Source organism: Crocuta crocuta, unplaced genomic scaffold, assembly GCF_008692635.1.
Source record: "Crocuta crocuta isolate KB4526 unplaced genomic scaffold, BGI_CrCroc_1.0 scaffold274, whole genome shotgun sequence".
NCBI lineage: Eukaryota > Metazoa > Chordata > Mammalia > Carnivora > Hyaenidae > Crocuta > Crocuta crocuta.
Genome location: NW_027530222.1, coordinates 4,326,389 through 4,347,329, shown reverse-complemented (window position 1 = coordinate 4,347,329; position 20,941 = coordinate 4,326,389). Strand labels below are relative to the sequence as shown.

General features: G+C 42.4%; 1 protein-coding gene across 1 annotated transcript in view; it reads left to right on the top strand.

The window, feature by feature from the left end:
- The first annotated feature begins 6,014 nt into the window (after positions 1-6,014).
- Positions 6,015-20,941, top strand: part of KCNA3 (potassium voltage-gated channel subfamily A member 3) — a 28,089-nt gene continuing 13,162 nt past the window's right edge. Inside the window, 4 exon segments of the mRNA XM_077765622.1 lie at positions 6,015-6,078; positions 6,701-6,787; positions 7,281-7,390; positions 18,380-18,503. Of these exon segments, the coding sequence (XP_077621748.1) occupies positions 6,015-6,078; positions 6,701-6,787; positions 7,281-7,390; positions 18,380-18,503 (385 nt within the window).

The window sequence follows — 20,941 nt, the reverse complement described above, 5'->3', positions numbered from 1 at the left end:
CCAGGCGCCCCACACATATTTAATTTTAAAGCTACATGAATTACAAAATAAGTCCATGCTCATTATTTTTAAAGTAATACAGAGGAGCAAGAGGAAAATATAAATATGCTGGGATCCTATCTCCCAAAGATAATCACCCTCGGCGTTTTGGCATATATACCAAACAGCAACCCTGTGAGGTATAGATATTATTTTGCATTTTGTAATTGAGGAAATTGAGGCCTAGAGAGGTCAAGTATCTAGATAAAAGCCATTGTGCAGGTAGAGTCAGGATTTGAACTCAGGTTCCTTCATTTGATAAATCTTTATTGAGAACATAAGCACTGTTCTGAGAAATGAGATTACAGGTCTGTAAGGAATAAGGCAAAGGTTTTGATACCACAAAACTTCAGTCCAGTGGGAGAGCAAATCAACACTTATTTGTGTCAAAAATGGCAAGTGCCATGAAGAAAATAAAAGTAAAGCAATTTCATGTTAGTGACTATCATGGGGTAGGTAGTAACATGGAATGGATCGAAGAATGATTTTTTTTTGAGGAAATATTGTAATTTTTAAACACTAAAACAGAGTTTACTGTGTGTGTGTGTGTGTGTGTTTAAACAAATGTTAATGCATTTAAACCTCAAAAAATCCTGTGGTATAGGAATGGTTATCATGCTTATCTCAGGTGAGGAGATTGGGGCACAGAGAGGGTAGGTAATGTTTCCAAGGTCACACAGCTAGGAAGTGGTGAAGCCCAAGATTTAGATCCAAGGTGTTTGGGTTCTCAAGTCTTGCTTGTCACCATTACCCTCCACTGCCTCAGGCCTGGGATCTGAATACTAATGCATCATCCACGCAAAGATCTGGAAAGAATACTCAAACAGAAGGGACAGCAGAGCCAAAACACTGAAGTGAGAATGTGCTCTGCTTGCCTGAGTGTCAGAAGGAATGCCATTAGCCTGTCAAGCTAGGTCACACGCGGCTTCATACACCAGAGGAAAGCCTTTGGATTTTGTCTTCAGTGTCATAGAAAGAGATTGGAGATTTTCAGCAGAGAAATAACTTGATCAAATTTGCATTTTAAAGAGATTCCTTTGCCTGTTGAATAGAGAACAGAATTTAAGGAGTCAAATCAGAGAGGAACCAGGGACTAGGTAGCGGTCCAGACTAAAGATGAAAATGGCTTGCACTGTGACAGTAGCCAAAGAAATTGAGAGAAATGAGGGTGCGGGGGGGGTGGGAACTGGACCATCCAGAGTTATACTTTTTCCATGTAAAGCTCACTGCCTTCGAGAAAAGCATTTTGGCAAAAGCTCTTTGCTAAGCAAGGGACTGTCTTGTACTGTTGGATGGGAGGCATAAGAAGGGTAGAGCCAGTCCTCGGTAAGTCATGAGCTGGAATCAGTGATGGAGTTTATTACAAGGGTACAGAACATAATAACACTCATCACTTAGTGAGGAGCTGACGTGTTCCGGGCTCCATTCGAACTTCTTGCCATATGCTAACTCATCAAATCCCCACAACTAGCTGACGAGGAAGGTGTTCTCATTAAACCCACTTTACAGACAGGTCAAGTCGAACTACTCAAGGCCACAGTGCTGGTGCGTGGCAGAGCTGAGCCTTCAGGCCAGGCAGGCTGACTTGGAGACCATGGCTGTTAGCGACCTCACCGACCTGTTTCTGAAAGATGTCTCCTAATCCAACCAACAGCCTAGGGAGCTGCCAGACGGCAGAGTAGCAAGCCCCCAGCAAAGACAGCAAGTCCCTTCCATTGTTTTCTGACAAGAATGGCTTTTGCATTAGGAAAAAAAAAAAAAGGTACAGACAGTGCTTCTTTCAGTGCTGGATCTCACATAAAGCCCATTGGTGCAACCACGGCTCACCCCGCCAGCTCCACATCCACTTTCAGGAAGGAGCAGGGGGCCGTACTGCACGCCGGCTGCATATGAGGCTTTCAGGCTGAGTGTCACGCCGAGGCAAAGGGGACAGTTGGTCAACTTGAACTTAAAAGCGAAAAAACAAAAAAGCTTCCAAACCAATCGGTGTATGATCGTAGATGATGACAATCGTGACCTAACATACCACTTTGAACTAAATTGCTTACTCATCAGAGGCGGCATATTTGCCTGGAGATGACATTTCTGTCTATCAACAGATAAGGGTTGCAAGTGAAAGTAAAATCTTAGTGACTCATAAGAAATACCTTTGAGAAACATACATTTTGGGATAAGTGTGCTTAGCACCAGCCATCTTCCTATTTACATTTTGCCTTAGTTGCCGATGAAAGTCTCCATGTCAATGAGGTATTAGGTTCCTATCCATTATAACTTGTATTGAGCGTGTATGTATTATACTATCAGCATATACTGGGGAAATGATTCAGAGGAGATAGAAACTCATAATGTAACATGAAAATAAACCATATACAGTCATCTATCCAATTCAAGGGATTTTGATTCATGATGCAAAGGTTAATAAGGGCCAAAGAGGGACTTAGCGTGGCTGCTTAGGCTGGTCAGGCCAAGCTTCTCAGAGGAAATGGCATTCCATGTGAACCTTACAGGATGCATGGGAATTACGTTAGAGAGAGGGAAGAGAGAGACTACCAGGTTGCAAAAACACAAGCCATGTTCCTGGAATGATGACAAAATGACCTGAACAGAGTAAGAAGTGGGTTTTTATGGGCTAAACTGTGCTCCCTCAAAATCTGTATGTTGGAACCCTAACCCTCAAAAAATTTTTAATACCTCAAAATGCGACTTACATTTGGAAATAGGGCTTTAAAAGAGGTGCTTAAGTTAAAATGAGGCAATCAGGGGGAACCTCATTAAAAAAGTAAAACTTGGACATACAAAAGAGGCACCGGGGGTGTGCAGGCACCGAGGAAAGACCATGTGACCACACATGAGAAAGTGGCCACCTGCAAACCAAGACACAAGGCTTTAAGAGAAACCCAACTGGCTGCCATCTTGATGGCAGATTTCTAGCCTCCAGAGCGGTGAGCAAATAAACTACCTTTAAGTTGCCCAGTCTGTGGTATTTTGTTATGGCAGGCTAAGCAAACTAATACATGGACATAAGGAGGTGGGGGAAGAAAAAGGCCAAATTTGCTGATTTGGGCAAGATGGAGGGCCGTTTGGCCTTGCTCCATACCCTCGCTAGATAGATGTCCTACCCATGCATGCTGGCGCAAGATGGTAACTCAGGAAATAAGAGTGCATCCATGTAATAATAAGCTGGCAATTATCCAACTGGCTGCCCAGACTCCAGCACGTGGGAGCAGCTCTGTAGATGTTTCCTGAAATAATGAATAAATTCATGAAGCAGATTCCAGTGAAGATTGCCAATGGCTAGTGATACTAGATTCCCTCCCTTATCCCTTCACCTTCCTTTAATTTTGTCATACCTCTTCTTATCACTTAACTTTACCAAATGTGTACTTTGTGTGTGTGGGTTTGTCTTTCTCTACTAGATTAAAACCTTCATGCGGGTGGGCCTAGACTTTGTTTTGTTCGCCTGGTACTTAAAACAATGGATCCTCAGTAAGTATGTTGATGGACTGGAGTCCATCTATTTAAATAGATCATCTCATTCACTCTTAACAACAGTTTTGCCAGGTAGACAGAGAAGGACTTAGAATAGGGTCCATTTTATAGATGTTGAAACTAAGGTTCTAAGGGTTAAGTGTGCTGAAGCTCACGCAGGTACAAAGGGCCTCAAGTTTAGTTCTTCTTATCCGGTCCTCTTCACTACACCATACTCTGTAACAGCTTTACTGAGTTATTATTTAATAATTCCATTGTGAGTCAATAAAAGAAATAGCTCAACAAAGAATGTCTCTGTATTACCTGCTGAACTGCTATTGAGAACATTATATACTAATGACTCAGAGTCCTTTATATTAAGAACCCAAGGGAATTTAGCGCCAAGAACAATTCTGGGTCTCTTGAAAATTGCTGTTTCCGGGGCGCCTGGGTGGCTTAGTCGGTTGAGCATCCGACTTTTGCTTAGGTCATGATCTCGCGGTTTGTGGGTTCGAGCCCCGCGTTGGGCTCTGTGCTGACTGCCAGCGCAGAACCTGGAGCCTGTTTCAGTCTGTGACTCCCTCTCTCTCTGACCCTCCCCTGCTCACGCTGTCTCTCTCTCTCTCTCCTAGAAATAAATAAAACATTAAAAAAAATTAAAAAAAAAAGAAAATTGCTGTTTCCTCTTATTAGATAGAACCTTATAAATTATGGGATTTCATTTCTTGACTTGGCTGTCAGGAAGCACAGAAATTGAATCAGTGCTTAATTACAGTAATAATCTAATTTCTGGTCCAATTGCAATCTCTCCTCCTATACATGATTCCTGATCTTTATTTCTATTTTAAGCAATCATGTATATGGATGGACAGTTTGGATTATTAGCTATAGCAAATCCTTGTTAAAAATAGCTATGGTGGAAAATACAGAAAACAGGCAATAACTAGCATGAATCAAATGCTTGCCATTTGCCAGGAGCCATCCCTGCCCTTTACATGTATTAACTCATTTCATCACCAAAAAACCCCAAATGTCTATACTGCCAGAGAAGCCAAGTGCAATAATCCAGCATAATGAAAACAATATTCTGCTTTAGGAAAGAATAGAAAATGTGCCTTCTCCTCACTTCCCCTGCCTTCACCCAGATACAGGCCTCCAGCTCCTCCCACCTCGATTATTTTATGCTTTCCCCTAATTAGACTCCCTGCTTCCTCCCTTGCCCCTTTCAGTCTACTTATCAATGAGTGGCTAGGAATACCCCATGAAAACAAGAGTCAGGGGCAGCTCAGTCCTCAAGCATCTGACTTCAGCTCAGGTCATGATCTCACAGTTTGTCAGTTTGAGTCCCACATCGGGTGAGCTCAAGCCTGCTTCAGATAAAAAACACGAGCCCAGGGTGAGCCCTGCTTCTCTCTCTCTCTCTCTCTCTCTCTCTCTGCCCTTTGCTCACTAGTGCTCTCTCTCTCCCCACCAAAAAAAAGAAAAAAAGAGATATGTCACTGCCCAAGACCCTCCAATGGCTTCCTGTGTCACTTAGTCAATGTCAGGGACCTGCCCTGGATGTACAAGGCCCTACAAGGTCCGGCCCCTGTGACATGTAAAATCGCCTCCGTCACGCTCTGGGGCCACCTGAGCCTGCTTGCCCTTCCCTCAATATTGCAGGTGCTTTTTCACTTCGGGTCTTTGCATTTACTATTCTCAAAGCCTGGAATGCTCTTTCTTCAGATAGCTGCGTGCTTTGCTCCCTTGCTGCCTTCAGGGGTCAAACGTCACCTTCTCAGGAAGATGTTCCCTGTTCACTGCTAGCCCCTCCCTCAGCTTTCTTGTTCCGTTTTTCTCCTGCCCACATTTAACTAACATACTATTTCATTTCACTTCTTTATAGTTTATATTGACTATTAACAATGTAGACTCTCCGAAGGCAGGCATTTTTGTCCATCTTGTCCTTTGCTGTGTCCCAATCTACTAGCCCAATGTTTGGTATATAATGGGTACTTTCCGAAATAATGAGTCACCATAGGAGGAGGAAGCACGTTTTGCTACAAACCCACCATATTTTCCAAATATACAAAATGTACAAAATGAAAATATTCATTGTAATTATGAAGCTGTTTTTCCAAACTCCTTCCTTCCGTCCACATACTAACTCTATTAGGTAAACTGAGTTAATGTTCGACTGGTAGCATATGATAGACTATGACTGTCTATGTGATTTAGGTAAGTGCATTTATCAGACACACAGGGCATCTGAGCTGGTCGGACTGGAGCTGTAACACTGCTACTCCGCAAAGCTCCTTTCTCCCCGACAACCCTTCCGAGTTGAGATCTGAGATCTTTTTCTTTTTTAAAAATTTCCCGTGCTGGATTTTCAGCCCTATGACTTCCTCATTCCATAAGTGAAATGAAATCCTTTTCATTTCTCAATACCTATGAGAATTTTCGTTCTGTAACTGAGGAAGGTGGAATAATTAGGGTTGGAGGGACGGGAGCTCGGGGCAGAGGAGGGCATGGATGAAGGCAGGGACCAAGTCTCTGTGTTCATTATCGCACCCCCAGCTCTGGAAGTGCCAGGTACATCGAGGCAATCAGTAAAAAGTGGTTTGTTGAATTGTTCGTGTGGCTTCTTGGTCGGAGTCTGAATACATAGAGCTGGAAAGATGAAGACTTGAAGTCAGAATTTTTTTTCTTGGGAGCTTTTTGAGGCTGAGTAACAGATTCTCCCCACTTTTGCCTAGAGGACTGGCATCTTGGAAAAATCTGAGAGGTGGCGCCCCCCGATGGATCCTGACACCTAAGAGTGAACAGCGACGTAGCGATGCTTCTGTAAGGGGATCCTGGGCAAGTGGAAAGCCTCTCATAGTCCAGGGGCTGGGGGAACACATGATACACCCATTTGGAAAGTCCTAAAAATAATACCCCCTAAAATGGGGGTATTACCCTAAATAATACCCTAAAAATGGGGGTATTTTGAAGGAAACGGAGCATGTAGGCATGTGAGCATCCACAGGCTGGTGAGGCTACTTTGATTTATATGGCATCACAGAATTTAGATTTGGAAGGAGCTTTAGAACTATCTCCACTAGTCATTCCACCCAGAAGTGTGTCTTTCATATTCATGCAAGAACAAAACACATGAGTTCAGCATAATTTATTCTCTTGTTTCTCTCATGTGTTTGTCTTTGAATTTATCCAGAATGTTATAAATCCAACCCCCACCCNGGCCCCATACCTAGCAGCATTGAGAATTGCCTTGTCTCGAACTTCCTGGCTCTTTCTGGAGGTGAGAGCTTTTGTTCCTCTCCACTTAGTGTGTGCCTTGCTGCTGACACTCCTGCCAAGTGTCTTCTTGCAGTTTTAATTGCTAGTCTTGGAGTGGGGCGGCTCTCCTTCCCCTTTAGAAGAAAAAAAGCATTCATTTAATTTCTAACCCAATTAAACCATGAGCTCATGAGCTCATGCTCTGTGGGCCAGAGCAATGGGCTCTGGAGTCATACGCAGAATAGAAATTGCCAACGTTAACATGATTCCCTCTTCCCCATCCAGGAATGACTAACAGGGGGTGAGAGTATGTTTGGGCTCCAGTAGCTTTTTTCAATTAATTAATCAGCAGGTACAAATCCAAAAAAAACAAGCATCTGAAAGTGTTGAGGACTTGCTGGCATTTTGGGGAATGCCGGGGCAATCACTCAGTTCAGAGGAGCTCCTGAAGTTCAGTCCAGTGATTCTGGTGTTGACCCTTACCGATTCACAGACTTTGTAGAGATTTCATGCAGCTTTACAGAGCTACACGGATGATAAATTGGCCTCAAGTCAGCAGATCCAAGTAGAAGGTTACGCCTACTCTGCTCCTGGTGGAAATAGAAGAACTCTCAGGCAGCCTCAGGTTTGGGCTGCGAAATGGCAAGTGGCTACAGAGGCACCTATGAGTGGCAGAGGCGCACTGAGCCAGGAACCCAGAGACGGGGGCTGCTGAGGTGCTTGCCTGCTAGAGCGACTCGAGTCAGTCTCCCGATCCTATGGTCTTCAGTTTCCTTTTCTGTGAAACAAAACGGCTCAAAGATCGCAGTGGCCTTGACTCTGTCTGAGTGTGAATGTCAGTGAATGGCACTTAGGCACTTGCTGGGGTTTGCGCCTCCCTTTTCCTTCAGTCTGCCTCCCCTACTGCTTTCTGTCATGCAAGATGTGAGCATCAGGAAAATGTTTGAGTTCATTACCGAGGCAGCTTATCTTGAGTCCAAGAAATCTGAGAGCCAGGGCTCTGATGGAGATTAGCAATAGGAAAAAAATATGCAGTAAGGTACACGAAATAAAGATGGGTGGTCTGGGGGAGTAAGACAAGAGGGGTAAAGACATCTGTATTTGGTGGAATGGACAAAAATGATAAGAAAGAAGGAAGAAACAATAAGCTAGCCTCCAATAGGAGGGTGAAATAGAATAGGATGTCAAAATTTCCCAAGTCACAAGAATCAGAGCCTAGAAGATATGCCAATGGACTAAAGAGAGGGAATGAGCTCTGTAAGGAGCAATCTAATGCTGCAAACCTGTCACCAGGTCTGTGAGTAATGTAAGGCTCATTTGTGTCTTCCCAAAACTGATTGTGGAGGTTTCTTGAATATCTCCCTCTCCCTTCCTTCCCCTCTCCCTCTCTCTGTCTCACATGCACACACTCACACAGTAGGGACCAGGTGTGTTCTTGAACCCACTGCATGCAGTTTGTACAGGGGATAGTGTGGAACGGTTATACTGACAGGGAAGAAAACACGTGAGGACATATTGTTTAATGGTGAAATTTCCCCTACTCCTTACTATTAGGTACGAAGAACAAAAAAGCAAAGCAATGGCAGAACATATTGTAGAAATTCAACATCTATTTGAATAATGAAAGAGGGAATTCATGGAAGGAATTAATTGAAGAATATGGGAATTAAAAACTCATCTATTTGTGATTTGTTCTGTCCTTTGGTGGAGCAAGTGCCCTGTTCTCTACCAGGCATGTTTTACTATTTTTTTTTGTCCCTGGGACATTTCTAAATTCATTTCTCTGTGAATAACTCCAGTAAGCTCATCTCAAACATTTACACCATCTACTTAGAGCCTCGTGAGGAAATCGAAGGCTTGGAAAAGTACTGTCTAAAGGCTATTTCACTCTGTGTTGCCACCAGCCAGCCTGAAATGCTGAGAAACAAATGTTCTCAATCATTTTGTATAGTTTAGTAGGCTCATTTTCTCACAGCTGTGTGAGATAAAAACAAGTAGCTGATTTTTTCCTGAGTAAACCAAATTCCAATTGCAGAGCCTATACCAGAAAAGAATCCACTGAAATGCACATATTTTTGTTTAGTGTTCTTTGACACGCACAAGTGAAAGACAATATTCCGTTATTTTGTCTTTCTTTCTCTCCCAGGAACAAGACAGCTGTGTGTGTGTGTGTGTGTGTGTGTGTGTGCGTGCGTGCATGCGCACGCACGCACGCGTGCGCGTAAATGACTCCCATATAAAATTATCACAATGTATTGCTGACTAGGGTTCTTTAAGTAAGTCAAGAAATGCAAAAATCAAAGTTCTCCTAACCACGTTAACTTCTCTTTTTGCATAAACATTTCCCATTCTGAGCCTCATTATCGCAGATTCCTATATCTCTTTTCCTGGTTGTCTAAGGATGACTCTGGTTGAGAACAGAGTGTCTGGAAACCTTGCAGAAATGGTCATTGTACCCTCTTAAATGTGTAGACTTTAAAGATAAAGAGAAAACAGGCCAATGTCAAAGCCAACCCTCTCTGTAGACGATATACACAAGGTTGAAGGGATTGATTGGACATAGGTATCCCAAATGGAAAAAAGCAATGGGTGTCTACTCCCATATCTTTCCTCTAATGCCTGTGGGGCTCCTGAGCTGGTCTACAGAGAGACTGTACTTAGAGCACCAAGAAATAATAGACACAAAACATCTGTGGAAGGTAGTAAGATGGAGAAGATAATGTTCCTGGAATTTTAACACTCTGTAAAGTCCCTTGGAGTAGAGGGACTAAATCACCAGGGTCATGCTCATAGGCATGCTAAGTGCTTTCTAAGGGGCAGTCCATTTAGCTGCAGGGATTTTGTTTTGCAAGAATGATGAGCCTTTGGGGCCAAAGCTATATTGTCCAGGACAATTGAGAATATGTGCTGTCTGCCACCAGGCACCTTCTTTCTCTGCCTTTCTCCACGGGGCATTAATTCTCTCCTCCTAAATAAATGATAGGCAAATATTTAACAAGTGTAGGTTTGAAGAATAGCCAGATTATTAGCTTGCAGTCTGCTTGACACTGGGCATGCTTCAAGGCCGGGAGTTTTCTAGGTTTACTATCTTTCCCTACCTCCTACTCAACACCTTCCTCCACAGTGGCTCCCTGTGGTTCTGGGTTCATGATGGCTCCCACATCCCCTACCTTTGGTTTGGTAATCTGTATCCAGTCAGTCTACGATGGGACACATGGAAAACTCCATTAGATGCCAGAGCATGGCCCCCAGGCTCTGTGCTCAAAGATTTGGCTTCAAAGTTTCCAGCCCCCAAAATACCCTAGGTTGATCCCTAAATGCCATATACCATTTGAACAGGAAGATCAGAGAGCAGGGCTCAACGCAGAGAATGAAAGATTGGAAATCAGAAGATCTGATTTATAGTTGTAGTTAATCCTTAAACTAGCTAATAGCCTTAGTCACCATGTCAGAGTAGTGCTCACCATAGACTATGGGATCTTCTATCTTCCCCAGCCCCCCTTGCAATTGGGTTAGGATCATGTGACTAGCATTTGCCAATGAAGTATGAATAGAAGTGGCCTGTGTCGCTTGCAGGATAAGGTAGTTAAGAGCCAGTGTGCCAACTCAGTCCCTCTCTGCTGTGACCTTGGCGGCCTCATGCTCCAGACAGCATAACTACCAGATGGAAGAAGACCACTGAGTTGCATCTAACTATGACATGAGAAATAAACTTTTATTATTTTATATAACTGATATATTGTACCCAGTCTGTTACAGCCAATATTAGCAACTAATACAGAAAGCCTTTCTATGACCCAGCTTTCTCATCCAGCCCCAATGCATTGAACCACATTAAAAGAAGATGAAATGAGATCTCCAGAGTTGAAATTGCTTCAAAATAATAAGTTATTTTGAGTATTATGTATTACATTTTAAGATTATGTAATATCGTTACCTAAGTAACCTTGTCATCTCTGGGGTGCAGCAGCCACTCAATTCAAATGGCCTTTACTTAATGCGAGGTGTGTTCACCCTGTGTGGGAGTCTCCAGTGCTATGGGATGACGCTGCAAGGCAGTCTTCTTTCTTGGTGAAGCCCACACCTTCTGCAGAGTGCCTAACTATTATAGGCGACAACAGATATTTGCCACATAACCAGAAGGGGCTACCATTTGTGGTCTCCTCCCCTAAGGCATGTTAGACCTAACATTAATTCTCTGTGATCCTTGTCGAAAGGTTGACTACTAAGTTCAGAATAGTCCTGGTGGAGAGTTTCCTAGGCCACCAGTAGATGATGATCTTTACAAAATGGCCTAATGTGGGGAAATGGGTTCGAGAATTCCTTATACTTCCATAAATGGGTTAGAAAAAAGCTTAGGGTGGAAAGCCACGACCAGGGACAAAAGCACCCAAGATGTGTAATGGGATCATGAGTAACTTGCTATGTCACCTGCAGGAAATTACTTTCATCTGACGCCACTATACCATTCTATTTGTCACAAATTCCACTTGCCCCCCAGACCCTTTGCTTCTTACACACATAAGTTAATGATTACTATTTGATTATTTTCTTCACATTCCCCACGTGTGTAGGATCTTGTTTTCTTCACATTCACCACGTGGGTAATATCTTGTGAGCTCAATAAATACAGAGAGAAAACTCCATTAGCCTCTCTCATATTCAATTCTGTATCTGCTCTCTTACTGGACAAGAGAGAACTCCAGACTCATAGTCTGCAACACTCTAAAGCAGCTGCTTGGAGATATAATCATGGGATTTGGGTTTAGACAAATTTTTAGAGGCCAAATCCATGAATATGTATGGTAAGTTTAGCGCTTGCAGTGATGGAGGACTCATTTTCCCAATAGAAATTCCATTCAATGGATCAAGAAGATGTGGTTTATCTATACCATGGAATACTACATNTAAACAAAATTGTCTTCTTTATTTTGCTTAAATAATTCTCCTACCTCTTCCATCTATTGTTTAAGTGTCTGGTGTTTAGGACAATGCAATTAAGTCTATTTTCTTGTCCACATGACAGTTTTTCAAGTGCTTGAAGACAATTATTGACTCTCTGTTAGACTTCTATTTTGCATGTTAAATCCGCTCAGTTTCTTCTATAAGTCTTTATGTAACATTTCATTTTATTTCCTGAATGTATCTATGCACTACCTCTTCCCCAAAAAGATTTAGGGTGGCAAACAAAAAGATGAAGCAAGTACACTAATCCAAAGGGGTTAAGACATTTACTGGATTTCACTATCAGATATGACTCTGAGTTTCCTGGTAGCCAAGAAAAAAAAGGAAAATAGGCTGAGTTTACATAACTGTCAATATCAGAATGAAAAAACATATATAAAAAAACATACATAAAACTATTCTCTTCACCATTCTTATCATCTTTTTCTAAAAGAATTCATTCTAGGGGCACCTGAGTGGCTCAGTCAGTTAAGCCTCTGGCATTTGATTTCAGCTCAGGTCATGATCTCACAGTTCATGAGATCGAGTCCCACATTGGGCTCTGCGCTGACAGTGTGGAGCCTGCTTGGCCCCTCTCTCTCTGCCCGTTCCCCACCTGTGCACATGCGTGCACTCTTTCTCTCTTTAAATAAATAAATATTTTAAAAATAATAAAAGCCTTTTAGCTCATGATTATTTTCCTTCAACTACCATAAACAGAAATTAACATAACCCTTCATATATAGTTTTCCTAGAATAGGCTTATGGAGAAGTAAACCGGCCTTAAATAAAAGCTGTTTCTTGAATATTTTTTTGTGGACCGAGAATGTGCAAGATGCTCTAGGTATACTATCTATAATGCTCACAGCACCCCAGAAAAGTAGATATAACTACTGCCATTTCACAAATGAGTAAGGTAAGAAATTAAGTAACTTATCCAAAGTCATACAATTATTACAGCTCCAGGTCTGTCTGGATTGGAAGGTTATATTCTTTTCATGAGTAAACAAGTTCTCAACTGAAAGAAGTATGTCATTTCTAAAGGTGCCTCACTGAAAACCACAGGCATCTTGAGTCATAGGGAGAACATGGTTGAATGTTTTGGATCTGACATTTTCTTAAAAACCAACACTGGTAACTGTTTTCATCTTCTTCCAGCATCTTAAGGAATCACAGAAACACATGTGAGTTGGGGGTGGCTTTGTTTTATAACTGCAGCAGTTACTCATTTTTTTGGGAAACACTCAATGCAAACTGGATTTGGATCCACTTGGTTTTGTCAAACACAGGTGTTTATGCACTGATTCAAGTTTGGGTTGGCAGGATCATATTCAATATGGAGATTTACATCTCTAGAATGCATGAAAAATATACAATAGGAGAATGGGGGAATTTTCTCTCTATTGACTACATGCCTCTCAAATCAAGCCTTCCCACTCCATTCCCATGGCCACTGACTTGGGCCAGACCTTACCATCCTTCATCTTCAATGGGTGATAGCTTCTCAATGGTCTCCTACTGCCAACCTCTCCCCAAAGCTAGTCCATCTTCTACATAGTCCCCAGTTTTGTCCCTAAAAATATCATGTCTACTTTCCTGCTTACAAATCCCTGTCGATTTCCATTGACCAAAAGATCAAATTAAAATTCTGCACCATGGCCCATGACACTCTTTACCATCAAATATTGATTTGACACTCCAGCTTCATTTCCCTTCCTTTCCCTCTAATACACCAAGCCCTCGCCATATCAGACTTCCCAATATTCTCTACTGTGCCTTTTCTCAACCCTGTGCCTCTGTGTGAGCTGCTTGCTATGCCTGCGAATTACCTCCCCTCCCTTCTATACCTGGAAAATATTCACTCTCTCTGGAAGACCTACCTGAAAAGTTGCCTTCTCTTTTTTAAAATAATTTTTTAAATTTATTATTGAGACAGAGAGACAGAGCATGAGTGGGGGAGGGCCAGAGAGACAGGGAGACACAGAATCTGAAGCAGGCTCCAGGCTCTGAGCTGTCAGCACAGAGCCCAATGCGGGGCTCGAACTCACGAACCACGAGATGATGATCTCTGAGTTGGCCGCTTAACCGACTGAGCCACCCAGGTGCCCCAAAAGTTGCCTTCTCTAGGATGCCTTCCCTAACTTCCCTGGTCAGAATGAGATGCTTCCTCCTGTGGGTTCTCACAGTCTCACCCCTATTAAGTCACTTGTAATTTGTTTCTCTCCCCACCTGACTCTTTAGGCAATAACTGTATATTATTCAAGTCTGTATCCTCCAAGTCTAGCACAGAGAAAGTCTTCAATAAATGTTTATTGGATGAATGTTCTCATCACAGTGGCTAAATTGTGCACACAACACCAGGAGCTGACAGCTGGGAACACCAAAACTGGAATGAGGGTTATCGCCTGTGAATGGCATTAGTGCAGATCAAGCAGTAACAGATGATAGTCACCATTTATAGAAGTAACACATCTCCCAAATCTGTATTTTTTAATGTTTATTTTTGAGAGAGAGACAGAGAAAGAGAGGGACAGAGTGCGAGCAGGGGAGGGGCAGAGAGAGAGGGAGACACAGAATCCAAAGCAGGCTCCAGGCTCCAAGCTATCAGCCCAGAGCTGGACATGGGGCTCAAACCCCCAAACTGTGAGATCATGACCTGAGCCAAAGTCAGATGCTTAACTGACTGAGCCACCCAAGTGTCCCCACCCCTCCCAAGTCTGTATTTAAAGACCACTTGTAATGTAATTATGGTGTCCCATATATGACCTTAGAGAGATTCACCTGGGTTGTGACTTTTATAATAACGTTTATTGATTCTTCTTATAAGAAAATCAATATATATTCTTGTGATAAATTTTTTTACATATGTAGATAGTAAAAGGTAGTAAATGTAAAATATATAGATAAGAAAAAAAGAAAAGAAAATCATTTATACATCAATCATCCTGAAAAAACTATATTAACATTTTAGTATATCTTTTTTCACATACACAGGAATTTGTACATATGTTTATATGCATGCTTTTCACTTAATATATTATGAATATCTTTCATGTACTTAAATTATATTCTAAACCACAGCTATATATCATCTCATTATATGGGTGCATATAGAATAGTGAATTTATCTACCTCTGTTGGATATCAAGTTTGCTTCTAATCTTTCAGTATCAGTAATAGGTTCAAGAAGCATGCTTGTAAGGCAATGAGAAAGAATGAAGTCTGGCCATTTGTAACAACATGGATGGAACTAGAGGGTGTTATGCTGAGCGAAATAAGTCAGTCAGAGAAGGACAAATACCATATGTTTGCACATATAGGTGGATTAGGAGGAAGTTAACGGAGGACGATGTGGGAGAAGAAGGGGAAAAATAGTTGGGGAGATGGAGGGAGGCAAACCATGAGAGACTGTTGAATGCTGAGAACAAACTGAGGGCTAATAGGGGTGGGGGAGTGGGTAAGGGGGGTCATGGGCATGGAGGAGGGCACTTGTTGGGATGATCACTGAGTGTTATATGTAAACCAACTTGACAATAAACTGTTTAAGAAAAAAAAAAAGAAGCATGCTTGTAGCCATTTACACTTGGTGCTAAAACGTCCTCAGAAAGATCATGACAATTTCCTGGTAACAAGCCAAGCCTAAGACTGCTTCTCTAAAGCCATTGCTAACTATGGGCATTTGAACTGGACTTTAACTAGAAAAGGGAAAAGCTAATCAACTATATTGCATTTTTTATCTCAGACCCAAAACAGAGTTCAGCCCCCCAGACTGTGGTTCCCAAATTTACTTCCCAACAGTATCATCTAATCAAGTGGTTGTTGTTGTTGTTGTTGTTGTTTCGCTTTGTTTTGTTTAATACGAGCTTCTAAGACCCATCTTTGGAGCCTTTGATTTGGGAGATCTAGGTTAGGTCCTAGGTATCTCTATTTCTTAAAGCTCTGTCCACAGCTGACTATGATGTAAGCCAAAGGTTGAGAACCATGAGTGGAGGCCATGGGCCATGGGTGATGGCCCAGCCAATGTCCCTGTCTTTTTTTAAAAAATATATTTTAATGTTTATTTATTATTGAGAGACAGAAACAGAGCATGAGCAAGGAAGGGGCAGAGAGGAAGAAACAGAATCCGAAGCAGGCTCCTGGCCCTGAGCTGCCAGCACAGAGCCCGACGTGGGTCTCGAACCCACGAACTTTGAGACTGTGACCTGAGCTAAAGTCGGACGCTTAACTGACTGAGCCCCCCGGGTGCCTCCAGTGTCCTTACCTTTTAAGGGATGGTGGCTGGGAAACCAGCTGGCACTCTAAATGAGAGCCTTTGTTTCCCTCTAGGTCATCTGCAAATGGCTATAGATAACACCAAGACTAATAACAATAATATATATCGAGTTCTTAGACATGAGCTCATTCTGTCCTCACATTTCCATGACTCCTAAGGCTCAGTTTCCCAATCTCTAAAATGGAGATAACAGCTTACATTCCGAATATGTGCCAAAAAACTTCCTTACAACATTTTTTGAAAAACACTAACAAAAAAGTCCCTACCCTTTAAGCGGCTCATAACTATTATAAGTAGTAATATTGTTTCAGTCAAAGCTGTACTCTTCGTCGCCCAGCTGTTAGAAGAAGCAGTGGAAAGGGAATGCAGTGGTAAATGATGCTAGCGGACACTTTTCCAAATGTGTCAGAATGGGATGTGGGACTTCTAAGGCAGCTGCGGGAGATGCAGCAAGATTGGGGAAAATATGGTCTAACTGATGGAACCTCTAGTTGGAAAAGAAGAAAACCCCACCTCTCGAGAACCTTTTCCTTCTCTTTGTTTTTGCTCCCCTGGTCTGAGGAGGCTGAGAATGCTGCTGTTCCTGTAGTTCCCGACTGCTTCTCTAATGGCTGGACACCATCTGTGAGGGTGGGACTTGGGTGGAGAACCTCTAAGCCTGGCCAAAGCCAGCTGCACGCCACTGAGCATGGGGAAAGCCCGGTCAAGGCCCAGTGCCCAGCCACGACTTCAGCTTCCAGCCAAGATGCTCATGGCTCCAGAGATAAAGACAGAGAGAAGTCCAGAATAAATCCCTAGATTACGTCCTGATCAGGAAAGGGGTCCCTAAATCCTTGAAAAAGACGAAGAGTTCAGACAGAAAAGGAGGCATTGGACAGCAATCCAGTGAGCAGAGAGAAGCCCTGTATGTCACCTTAGAGCCACAGAGCAGGGCTATCTTTAATCTGCTTTGAGACTCTGACTCACAGAGCAATCAAATGATCGGAAAATGCCATCTCAGACAATTCCGCCGGCCGTCAGTAGGCCATGTGTGGGGCCTCGCAAGGTCTTCCTTTGGCCTTAAGATGGAGCTAGGGACACTTCACACATTTCACTGGGCAGGAAGGGAATCCTGGGGGCATAACCCAGCACATACCCTGTGCTGAAGGAGCGAGAGGCCCCTACTGTCCTGCACAACTGGCTTGTCTCCAGGACCAGATCGGGACTAGAGCTGACCTACTACCATTGGGAGTCTCAGGATCATCCTTGCCTCAGACCTCACTCCTGAGGGTCCCAGGAGCCCTAGCAGCAGAGGAGGTTCTGAAAATAAGGGCTGGGGCCCTGGAAGGTTCCCAAAAAGCTCCCAAGGGTGCATGCTAAGCTCAGAGGAGGAGCCATGCCTGCAGGGAGCACAGTGGTGCTGCCCCTTGCTGCCAGCCCCCCACTGCCATCCCTCCCACTGATCCATATCCGTGGATATCAGAAGCTGCCTCTTGTTAGACTCTGGGTTCCCTTCTTTGTCTTTACATTAGCCCCAGGAAGCCCGGGAAGGCAGGGGATTAGAGCAGAGTCCAAGGAGGGAGAAAGGTGGGGAACCAGTGCTGAGCTGCAGAGAGATTTACTTTTACAAGTGAGGAAAAAAAAAAAAAAGATGTCAGTGAATTATCTGCTCCCAGTAGGCAGAGACGAACAGATTGATGAGCTCTGTTGGCGACTAAGGACAGCTGTAAACATACTTATAAAACCCAGATAATTTGGAGTTTGTTTTTCTGTCTCAAACAGAAAAAAATATATATGTTTGGACTTTTTTTTTTCTCTTTATGGCCGTAGCATTAGCTGGCTTCCTCCACAATAAGCCCCCAAATAGAATGAATGTGTGAGAGGTGGGAGCATTGAGGACAGTCCAAAACTAAAATTAGAATCAAGTCCTGGGAGGCAGCAGGATCCTAGATTTTTCACAAAATCTGCTCTCCAAATCTGGCTTCAAAAGCATTGCTCTTTTGCTAAACCAGCAACAGTTGCCACCGAGAACCCTCCACAGTATCTCACACTCGTCAACCGTGGGTTCCTTGGCAATGAGTCAACCTGGTGTGAAACTGGCATTGACCGCATAGCCCAGCCCCCTTTGGCCCTCCTCCCAAGATCTTTGATTTCTCCTTCACCTCCCTTCTCTGTTTGTCACACATTTAGGAGGCCACTAGCCTTGATTATGAGGGAAAAAGAAGACCAGGCACACACTGCTTTTATTTCCCAGCAATGGACTACGGGGAACACATCATCCTTGACCAAGACAGAACCAACTAGCTAAAACGGGCACTATGTAGAGAACAGCGCTCCGGCATGGTCCGATCTTATTTCCGTGCTCTGTGATTTTCTTCACCTGGTTTGCTGATGAAAGTGTGAATCTCATCTCTCCAGATGAGCCCAAAGTGTCAAGTCACTTTTCTTGTTCCTCTGACGGCATACTTCCCAGGAGGCCAGCATCCTTTGAGTGGAAGTGACCGCAAACGAGATGAAAAGTTTCCCAGCCAGGTCCTGCCGGGTAGGTAGGAGCCCAGGTGGGATCAAGTTGTCTAGCTCAGCAAATCCAGGGACTCGGGAGTCAGAGAGGCTGCTACGGAAGTTAATCTAAGGATAAATGTCTGCGTAATGGACAAAGTACTGTGTGGGCAGTTAATACTCATTGACTCATATTGAATTAAAGTGACCCAGGGCCTATCGTTGCTACAGAGCTATCTCTGTCCACTAGCCAGTTCATCCTCTGGAGTGAGAGGTGATTTTACCTCTAGCAAAAAGGGGCAAACACATTTAGAGAATGTCAGATTAGAAATAGAAGAGGCATTGGACTAGGTATTTTAAAAGTCTTACTTCACTTAATCCTCAAAATCACCTTATAACTAGTTGTTATCATCCTCTTATAACAGATGAGGAAATTAAAGGCTCAGAGAGATTTAGGAATCCTGGGACCTGAGATCCAAACCTTTGTTTCTGGACTTAGAATCCTGAGCATTTCCTGCTATCCCAGAGCTCCTCCAGACGTCTACCTGCACATAGGCTGAGGAAGTTTCCAGACTATAAATGCTTGGAATTGGAGGGAAACCTAGGGAAATCATCCGTAAACAAACCAACAGCTAGAACATAAGCATTAACTAAAAGAAGCATATAATATCTTATTCCATCACATTAGGCAAAGTTGAGAATATAAAATACTGTCTATTTTTGTGTAATTAATGTCAAGAGTAAAATTAGAATATGTTATGGAAATTACCAACTAAGGTTTTAGATGCTTTTGTTTACAGTATTCAGTATTTTTAAAAAGATTTTATAAAAGAAGATGCCTTTCTTTTTTTATTTATTTTTTGATGTTTTATTTATTTTTGAGAGAGAGAGAGACAGAGTGTGAGTGGGAGAGGGGTGAAGGGAGAGGCAGACACAGAATTCGAAGCAGGCTCCAGGCTCCGAGCTGTGAGCATAGAACCTGTTGTGGGGCTCCAACCCATGAACTGTGAGATCATGACCTGAGCTGAAGTTGGATGCTCAACCGACTCAGCCACCCACGCGCCCCTAAAGAAGAAATGGTTTTCAAATCGCCTAGTGAATTTGGGCTTATTAACACACACACACACACACACACACACACACACACACACACACACACACACACAAACACAATGTGTAATTGGAGGTGATGATGTTAAAATAATGCCGTAGGACATAATCTCCAGTGCACACTTCAGGATCATTTAATCATGCTGTAGTATAAAGAGGACCTGAGGACACTTTAGGACTTCGCCATCAGGAAGTGTACTGGAATGCCTGCAAATGTGCTATCAGTCTCTGTGCTTTTCATAAAAATAATGTAATGGAGTCGATTATTCCCAGAGTAGAAATGTCACACACGTATATGCAGAAAAATAAGTGTGGTTCTCTGCAGAGAGGCTGGCACAACCGTGGATACTTAGAAACACTAAAGAGAAGTCCATTGTCTGTAAAGCTGAGGTGGCCTGCCATGTCCTACTCAATGTCAGGAGACTGAGGCTTTGCACAGCTTTGGGTCAGCTCAGAAGATCAGACACTCATTATATTTTTAGGAAAGGTTTGTGCCCAAAATAGAGTACTATAATTATACTTGGCCACCAGGAACCATGTATAAAAATGATTTAAGAGCTCCAGAAAACAGTATTAATATATTATTAGTAATAATCTTTTTAGAAAAGTATATGTATATTTAAATGTAGTATATATAGACATGTATAGATACTATGTATATACCATAGATAAAAAGATACATAGACAGCTGTAAGCCTGTATTTTGTGAGGTACTTTGATGCTTCAAGCATATTCTCTCTAATCTTTTACATTTCAAACGGCTGGTTGAGGATTTTGATTAAACCAACTCCCTCCAAAGGTAGCTCTCATGTTCAGATCGGTTTCACCATTTATAGGATAGAACTTCAACCTTTCTCAGAAAGCCAGCGTCCACATAAGCCATCATCGCAGCATCTAAATGAAATAAAACTTGTAAATACTAAAATGTATCAGTACCTTTTGCTGATTTTTCAATTTCCAGGAGATGTAACAAATATCACATTTTAATCAACCATTCATTTAAGTATAATCTTGGCTTTTTTACTTTTGTAACAATATACCTCTTCTCACATTCTATTTTATATTTATTTGTTATGCTAAATGCTTGGCAGATGTGTAATTGACATATAAATTGGTCCTCGTGTTGCTAGCCAAAATTATTTCTGACAGCCTTTATATCAGGCAGAACTCTCCAATAGTCTTGTTTTCAGAGCCAGAGGCAACATTTAGGAGAATAAATCAGATAAATATAGCAATTTACAATGATCCAACATATTTATTGCGGATGTTGCTATTCTTGGCAGCTATCACGTTAATGCATTTAAGCTGTACAGATTTATATTGGTAAGAACTGGAAATATTTAATCAGGATTTTTTAATCTCTTGAGCATC